This window comes from Coregonus lavaretus, assembly GCF_964263955.1.
Source record: "Coregonus lavaretus genome assembly, chromosome: 2".
NCBI classification, from domain to species: Eukaryota; Metazoa; Chordata; class Actinopteri; order Salmoniformes; family Salmonidae; genus Coregonus; species Coregonus lavaretus.
Genome location: NC_139989.1, coordinates 81,774,987 through 81,784,592, shown reverse-complemented (window position 1 = coordinate 81,784,592; position 9,606 = coordinate 81,774,987). Strand labels below are relative to the sequence as shown.

The 9,606-nt window shown below is 42.2% G+C and overlaps 2 protein-coding genes across 2 annotated transcripts; both read left to right on the top strand.

The window, feature by feature from the left end:
* The first annotated feature begins 230 nt into the window (after nucleotides 1-230).
* LOC311141545 (NLR family CARD domain-containing protein 3-like) lies at nucleotides 231-3,664 on the top strand. Its single transcript, XM_084176905.1, has 4 exons — nucleotides 231-627; nucleotides 757-985; nucleotides 1,337-3,098; nucleotides 3,368-3,664. Exons 2-4 carry the CDS (start codon nucleotides 775-777, stop codon nucleotides 3,555-3,557), a joined length of 2,163 nt encoding a protein of 720 aa, XP_084033031.1. The 5' UTR covers nucleotides 231-627; nucleotides 757-774; the 3' UTR covers nucleotides 3,558-3,664.
* Nucleotides 3,665-6,971: 3,307 nt separating this feature from the next.
* On the top strand, nucleotides 6,972-8,376 carry LOC311099115 (stonustoxin subunit beta-like; the record flags this gene model as incomplete). The annotated part of the gene is made up of 1 exon (XM_084139766.1): nucleotides 6,972-8,376. A coding segment is annotated over one exon (531 nt), but the record flags the coding sequence as incomplete, so codon positions are not given.
* Nucleotides 8,377-9,606: the final 1,230 nt, after the last annotated feature.

The window sequence follows — 9,606 nt, the reverse complement described above, 5'->3', positions numbered from 1 at the left end:
GCTCAGAGTAGATGAGTAATGTTTGTCTCTGTTGTGTTGAAGTCCAATCAAGCAGGAGAGACCAGCCTCCCCTGTACCCAGCTGTGTGTCCATGAAGAGTGACTGGTCTATGGATCAACCTTTAAACTTTAGAGAGGGAGACTTTTCTACTGAACAAAGGTAAGAAGAACTCATGGGTCATGGTCAGTGAGTTAAACAACACTGTCTCTAGTCATTTCTCCTCTCCCATTTTCCCATTTATTTTTGTTGTTTTCATAATCCATAGGCTAAACCTTTTTTCCATTTTCATAGTCCTGAAACAATATTAAACAAACACTACATTCCCTCCCTGTGTGTGTGTGTGTGTGTGAGTGTGTGTGTGTGTGTGTGTGTGTGTGTGTGTTTGTGTGTGTGTGTGTGTGTGTGTGTGTGTGTGTGTGTGTGTGTGTGTGTGTGTGTGTGTGTGTGTGTGTGTGTGTGTGTGTGTGTGTGTGTGTGTGTGTGTGTGTGTGTGTGTGTGCACTCCCTGGATGAGGAGATGTAATCTCATGTTTTGTCCACAGAAACCAACAGGAGATATCAGAGTCAGAGATTCTCAGTGGTCAGTCTTCCCAGAGTCATCAAACAGACCTGACCTCCATATTCAGTGTATGTGGTCCTGTTATGTACATTTGTTTTAGTTTACCTCAAGTAAAGTTGATCTGTCAATCATTCATTCATGTGTTAATGAGAAAGCATTTAGTCTCTTGCTTAACTTATTTACTTGATTTATTTCAGTTGCTTGAAGAGAATATTATGACATTTGTGAAGAACGAGCTGAAGATGTTCAAGAGGATTCTTAGTCCAGAACTCCCAGAAGGCTTTGAGAGTCAGAAGCAGGATAAGGAAGTGGTGGATGCTGAAGATGAGAAGCAGGAGAGCAGTGCCAGAGAGGGGGCTCTGAAGATCACACTGCACGTCCTGAGGAAAATGAACCAGAAGGAGCTTGCTGACACACTGGAGAAATGTAAGAGCTGTCTGCCTCATGTTGAATGCTGTTTTAGAACATTTAAAAGCTGTAGCTAAAGTACAGCTAAAGTAGCTGTGTAACTCAATGATATTGTAGCAGCCTTAACACAACACCTAGTGACCTCATCAAGTAGCAGCAGGGATGTGTTGTGGTGATTAATTTAGAGAGAGAGAGAGAGAGAGAACCAATAATACTATAATCAGTCTCACCAGTCTGTAATGCATTATGAAAACATTAATACAGTCAGTTAAGAGAATAAAGTATTATAATTTAAAATGTTATAACAGTCCTAGAATACTGTAGGCATTAAAACAGACGTAATATTAATATCCTCTGTGTTATTTCTAGATTCAGATGAGCTTGCTGTGATTTGCCAACGTGAACTCAAATCTAATCTAAGGAAGAAGTTTCAATGTGTATTTGAGGGGATCGCTAAACAAGGAAACCCAACATTTCTCAATAGGATCTACACAGAGCTCTACATCACAGAGGGTGGAACAGGAGAGGTCAATAATGAACATGAGCTGAGACAGATTGAGACAACAACCAGGAAACAAGCAAGACCAGAGACTGCAGTCAAATGTAACGACATCTTCAAACCTTTAACTGGACAAGACAAACTTATCAGAACTGTGCTGACAAAGGGAGTCGCTGGCATTGGAAAAACAGTCTCTGTGCAGAAGTTCATTCTGGACTGGGCTGAAGGAAAAGCAAATCAGGATGTCCAATTTGTATTTTCATTCCCTTTTCGGGAGCTGAATTTGATGAAAGGTGAAAAACAAACTTTGATTGAACTTCTCAATCACTTCTCAATGGAAACCAAAGAATCAAGAATCTCCAACTACGACAAGTACAACGTTCTGTTCATCTTTGATGGTCTGGATGAGTGCCGACTGCCCCTAGACTTCCAGAAGAACAAGATCTGTTGGGACGTCACAGAGTCAACCTCAGTGGATGTTCTGCTGACAAATCTCATCAAGGGAAATCTGCTTCCCTCTGCTCTCCTCTGGATAACTACCCGACCTGCAGCAGCCAATAAGATCCCTCCAGGGTGTGTTGACCAGGTGACAGAGGTACGAGGGTTCAATGACCCACAGAAGGAGGAGTACTTCAGGAAGAGATTCAGTGATGAAGACCTGGCCAGCAGAATCATCTCACACATAAAGACATCAAGGAGCCTCCACATCATGTGCCACATTCCAGTCTTCTGTTGGATTTCTGCAATAGTCCTTGAACACATGTTGAAACATAAGAGAGAAGAGATGCCCAAGACTCTGACTGAGATGTACTCACACCTTGTGGAGTTTCATACCAAACAGAAGAATGAAAAGTATCTTGGGAAAGAAGAGACAGGTCCACACTGGAATAAAGAGAGCATTCTGTCACTGGGAAAACTGGCTTTTCAACAGCTTGTGAAGGGCAATCTGATTTTCTATGAAGAAGACCTGAAAGAGGCTGGCATTGATGTCAATGAAGCCTCAGTGTACTCAGGATTGTGCACACAGCTCTTTAAAGAGGAATGTGTGCTGTACCAGGACAAGGTGTACTGCTTCGTGCATCTGAGCATTCAGGAGTTTCTGGCTGCTGTATATGTGTTCCTCTCATTCATCAACAACAATGAGAATCTAATGGCTGAACCTCAAGTTACTGAAGTTACTGTCTACAAGAGTGCTGTGGATAAAGCCTTACAAAGTGAGACAGGAAACCTGGACCTGTTCCTCCGCTTCCTTCTGGGCCTCTCACTGGAGTCCAATCAGAAGCACTTACGAGGTCTACTGACAAAGACAAGAAGCAGCTCACAGAGCCATGAAGAAACAGTCAAGTACATCAAGGAGAAGATCAGGGAGAATCCCTCTCCAGAGAGGTGCATCAATCTGTTCCACTGTCTGAATGAACTGAATGACCATTCTCTAGTGAAGGAGATCCAAAGCTACCTGAGCTCAGGAAGTCTCTCAGAAGCCAAACTTTCACCTGCACAGTGGTCAGCTCTGGTCTTTGTGTTGCTGACTTCAGAAAAGGAGCTGGATGTGTTTGACCTGAAGCAATACTCTAGATCAGAGGAAGGTCTTCTGAGGCTGCTGCCAGTGGTCAAAGCCTCCAGAGCTGCTCTGTGAGTATATAAAATGACATTTAAGTACTAATGATCAGGAAGAAATTTTCAGTTTAGATAAATATATGTATTATAATATGTATATAATATATACTGAAAAACATTGAATCAATGCATTGATGTTCACATTTGTATACCATTCTAGGAGACGGAAGATGAATCTATATGTTGTTTAAGAGAATAAACCAAATTCATCTGCCATTGTCCTTCTACACTACTGGTGTTAAATTAACAGTGTGTTTGTGAAATCATGATGATCTCTTTGTCAGGCTGTCAGGCTGTGGAGTCACAGAGAAAGGCTGTGCTTCTCTGGTCTCAGCTCTGAAGTCAAACCCTTCACACCTGAGAGAGCTGGATCTGAGTAACAATGACCTGAAGGATTCAGGAGTGAAGCTGCTCTCTGCTGGACTGGGGAATCCCCACTGTAAACTGGAGACTCTGAGGTCAGTATTCCTGTAGTTGGTCAACAAGTGATAACTGTTCACCAGATCCACATGTGTTTACCAGGCACACATAGTCCACACCATATGTGTTTGGACAGTGAAGCTTACAGTTTTACATTTGGTGCTATGCTCCAGCATTTTGGATTTGAGATAGAATGTTTCATATTAGGTGACAGTATATAATGTCACCTTTTATTTGAGGATATTTTCATACATATCTGTGTTACTGTTTAGAAATGAAAGCACTTTATGTATCTAGTTCTCCCATTTGAAAAAGTTAATAATTTGGACATATTCACTTATATTGTATTAAAGTAGTCATAAGTTTAGTATTTGGTCCCATATTCCTTACCTGCAGTGATTACATCAAGCTTGTGATTCTACAAACTTGTTGAATGCATTTGCAGTTTGTCTTGGTTGTGTTTTGGATGATGTTTTTCCCAGTAGAAACTGAATGGTGAATAATGTCCTGTCATTTTGGAGTCACTTCACTTGTATTGTCAGTAAGAATAGAAGATGTTTCTGAACACTTCTACATTCATGTGGATGCTACCATGATTATGAATAATCATGAATGAATGGTGAATGATGATGAATGAGAAAGTTACAGAGGAACAAGGATCATACCCCCTCTGTTATTGGTAATGGTGAGAGGTTAGCATGTTTTGTTGTAGCCTCTGCAACTTTCTCATTCATTATTATTCATGATTCATTCATGATTATTCTTAATCAAGGCATCATCAGGATTAATTTAGTAGTGTTTAGAAACGTGTTATCTACTCACAGAAAAAAAGTGCTTTAATTTCTAAATGGTGAAACGGATATGTATTAAAATACCCTCAAATAAAAGGTGACATTATATACTGTCACCTCATATGAAACATTTCATCTGAAATCCAAAATGCTGGAGTATAGAGCCACATTTAAAATGTTAGCTTCACTGTCAAAATATATATGGTGTGGACTGTATACTCAATACAATCTAAATCTGATACCTCACTGTCTGTCTTTTGACTGAAACTGCTTTTTAAACTGCTCTGGTCAGTTTACTCAAATATTTGTACTATACATGTTTCTCTCTACAAGCAATATTATGATAATTTCTAATAATGATACATGAATTTATGAATAGATATGTCAGGTTTCAGGACACTGATGTATCTTAATATGTAGAAAATATATACTGCCACTATTTTCACCACCAAAGAATAGCAGTGTGGTTTTAATATGATTTGACTCTTTGCAGGCTGTCAGGCTGTCTAGTCACAGAGGAAGGCTGTGCTTCTCTGGTCTCAGCTCTGAAGTCAAACCCCTCACACCTGAGACAGCTGGACCTGAGCTACAATCACCCAGGAGACTCAGGAGTCAGACTGCTCTCTGCTGGACTGGAGGATCCACACTGCAGACTGGAGAAACTCAAGTATGTAGAGGGTTTATGTCAATGTTCATATCAGACATGTTGGAGTTATCAGGCTAGTTAAGACAAACATTCTGACCACCACTTGGACAAAGTTATATAAAGACTGTGTGTGTGTGTGTGTGTCCACTGCATGGGTCCTGTGTGTGTGTGTGTGTGTGTGTGTCCAGTGTGTGTGTGTCCAGTGTTTGTGTGTGTGTTTTTGTGTGTGTGTCCAGTGTGTGTGTGTGTGTGTGTGTGTGTCCAGTGTGTGTGGGGGTCCAGTGTGTGTGTGTGTATGTGTCCAATATGTGTGTGTTTGTGTGTACAGTACACATACTGGACAAACACACACACTGGACAAACACACACACTGGACCCACACACACACACACACACACACACACACACACACACACACACACACACACACACACTGGACACAAACACACACACACACACACACTGGACACACATATACACTGGACACACATGCAAGTGCACACAATGAACACAAACACACTGGACACACACAGACTGGAAATACACACACACTGGACAAACACACACTGGACACATACACACAAAGGACACAGACACACACACACTCTGGACACACACACACACACACACACACACACACTGGACACACACACACACACACTGGACACACACACACACACACACTCACAAATGGACACACACACACTGGACACACACATACTCACACAAACTGAACCAACACACACTAACACACTGGATCCACCCACACACACACACACAAACACACTGGACACACACCGGACACACACAAAAACACACTGGACACACACACACACACACACACACACACACACACACACACACACACTGGACACACACACACACACACACAAAAACACACTGGACACACACAAACACAAACACACTGGACACACACAAACACACACACACACACACACACACACTGTAATCACACACACTGGACACATACACACAAAGGACACAAACACACAGACTTACTCACACTGGACACACAGACACACACACACACAGGACACACACACTGGACAGACACACACACTGGACAAACACACTGAACACACACACACACACACTGGACACACACACATACTGGACACACAAACACACACACTTGACATACACACACACACACTGGACAGACACCGGACACACACACACACACACACACTGGCCCCACACACACACACAAAAAGGGAACACACACTGGAAACACACACACTGGACAAACACACACATTGGACACACACACACACACACACACTGGCCCCACACACACACACAAAAAGGAAACACACACACACACACTGGAAACACACACACACTTGGACAAAGTTATATGCTGACTGTATGTGTGTGTGTGAGTTCAGGTGTATCCCTCAATGACTGTCTGTTCTTCTGCTTACCGCTACAGTGTGGAACATGGTGGAGAGAACAGAATGAAACCTGGACTTAGAAAATGTGAGTGTTGACTGCTGTGAAGAATATGACTAAGAATAAGTCTTAATTCAAGTGAAGTCAAAGTCAAAGACCACCGTCATTACTTACTTGGTCATATTACATATCAGCTGTAGTTCTACAGAAGCACAAATCAGGGACACCAAAGTTTACAAAGAGTTGCTTTGACAATGTGTGTGTCTGTGTGTGTGTGTGTGGCGTGTTCGTGTGTGTGTCCAGTGTGTGTGTGTGTGTGCGTGTGTGTGTTCAGTGTAAGTGTGTGTGTGTGTGTTCAGGATGTGTATGTGTGTCCAGTGTGTGTGTGTGTTTGTGTTTGTTCAGGATGTGTGTGTGTGTGTGTGTGTGTAATTAATGGGAATAAGTGTGTTTTATATTACCATACAGTATAACATATGATCATTCAACAAGTCTCAAGTTACCTTAACGTCTCCTTTTGATACCTAGAAACATCTACATTAAATTAATTAGTGAAAAGTGAGTTAACATTCTAATGTGAATGATGATGATTTCTAATATTGTGTCTGGTTTCATCCATCAGATGCCTGTGATCTCACACTGGACCTAAACACAGTAAACATACTCCTCTCTCTGTCTAAGGAGAACAGAAAGGTGACATGTAGGACAGAGGAGCAGCTGTATCCTGATCACCCAGAGAGATTTGAGGTCTGGAGTCAGGTGCTGTGTAGAGAGGGTCTGACTGGGCACTGTTACTGGGAGGTAGAGTGGAGTGGGGGAGGGGCTGTTATAGGAGTGGCATATAAAGGAATCAGCAGGAGAGGAGGGGCTAATGACTGTTGTCTTGGAGCCAATGACAAGTCCTGGAGTCTGTTCTGCTCTGACAACAGTTACAGAGCCAGGCACAATAAGAAGTCCACTACCATAGACGTCCCCTCCTCCAGCTCCCACAGAGTAGGAGTGTATCTGGACTGGCCAGCCGGCACTCTGTCCTTCTACAGAGTCTCCTCTGACACACTGACCCACCTGAACACATTCCACTCCACATTCACTGAGCCCCTCTATCCAGGGTTTTGGGTTTATGATGTTGACTCCTCAGTGTCCCTGTAAATAATAACCATGGTAACACACACACACACACACACTCACTGGACACACACAAACACACATACACTCACACACAAACACACACACACACACACACACACACTGGACAAATACACACACTGGACACACACACACACACACACACACACACACACACAATAGACACACACACACACACTGTACACACACACACACTGTGATCACACACACACAAACACATTAAACACACACACACTGTACACACACACACACACACACTGTACACACACACACACACTGCACACACACACACACACACACACACTGGACACACACACTGAACACACACACACACACACACACACTAGACACACACACACACACACACACACACTGGACACACACACACATACTGGACACACACACACACACACTGGACACATTTCCTTGTGTTGTATTTTGATGAAAGGAAATCCCATATAGCCTACTGGACAGGACTTTGCTTTGGCATCTTCTGTTTGGGTGTCTCAGGTCAGGTCTGAGCCATGATCAGAATATGTCTCTGTGTCTATTTCCAGCCCTGCCATTTCTACCTGTCCTGATCTAGTGTTTCACCCCTGACCTCCTCACACCGTCTCACTGCCAATGTCTGCTTTTAGCTCCCACCTCTACTTCACTGTGTTATAATGGACCTTATGCTTGTTATGTCACCTCTGTAACCAGTTATCAAACATACTGACCTTTCTGAACCTATCCCATGGCCCTACTTTCTACAACTGAACATTTAAATTCCTCTATGAGTTTTGTTTCGTGTCCATTTACTTATGTATGTATTTGTTGTATATTGGGGTTGTGCTGCAGAGCATCATGGGGGTTTGTATGTGTTGAGATGATCACGTTCCAGATAAATGGTTGAACTGATTCCTGTCTCCCGTCTCATCATTATTGAATTGTTATACAGACTTGGTTATTAAACCCACGAGACATAACAACAGATTGGTGATGAGTAAGTCTGAATCTACAGGAACTATTCTGTCTGGAAGAAGTGGGTTTTTACAACTGTTTAAAACTGTTATTTTCTGTGGTACAGTCTAGGCTAATGTTAGCACAGTGTATTGATAGCAGAGGCAAGTGCATAGTCTAGCTAGCTAAGAGAGAGAGTTAACATCGTCATGGACGGCAGAAAAGGACTCGAGACGGACGTCGGAGCGGGAAAACAACTTGATTAAAAAGGAGGAATATACAGTGATTAAAGGAAAGGACATTTATTCAACTGTGAAGACAAACCTTTTAATTAAATCTGCTAAATGAGCGAACTTAGGAGGAAACGTCAGTGAGTGAAGTGAATGAAGATCACGTTACTGAGGAAAATATTGCTTTGGTTGAGGACAATACTGAAGTGAGTGACAATCAGGAGCTTATTGAGAAACAAACATTTTTTGGAATTGTTGGAAACATTGGACAGTTTGATAAAAGTATTGAGCAGTGGAGCTCATATACAGAACGGTTTGAATATTTTGTTCTTGTAACTGACATGGATGAGGACAACATTGTGCCTCCATGTTTTAGTGTAATGGGGCCAAAGACATTTAATTTACTTGGCAGCCTGCTACAGCCAGACAGAACAGGTAATAAGACGTATGGGGATATTGTGGAGATACTTAAAGGACATTTTTCACCAGAACCACTAGTTACTAAGACTTTTCCTAGCTCGTTTGTGAGAACCAGTTATAGCCTTCAGTCCTAGTTTTGATTCACCTGCCTGTTTGCCTACCTGTGTATGACCATTGCCTGTCTGTGACCACGATTCCTGATGTGTTCATAGTCAACAACAGCGCCTACCCGCACACACAAATGTCAACCAATCAGCATTTTTATTTATTTTATTTTTATTTCACCTTTATTTAATCAGGTAAGCCAGTTGAGAACAAGTTCTCATTTACAAGTGCGACCTGGCCAAGATAAAGCGCCAAGGCGCCCTGAAACCTGAAAATAGAGACAATTAGTTAAACAATCACCATCCTCCTGAGTTCACCCTCCCAACCCCCCATTATATATATTTATATACACATGTACACACACACACAACTGTACAGCTATCAGCTAGCTGGCAATTAGGTGTCCAGCC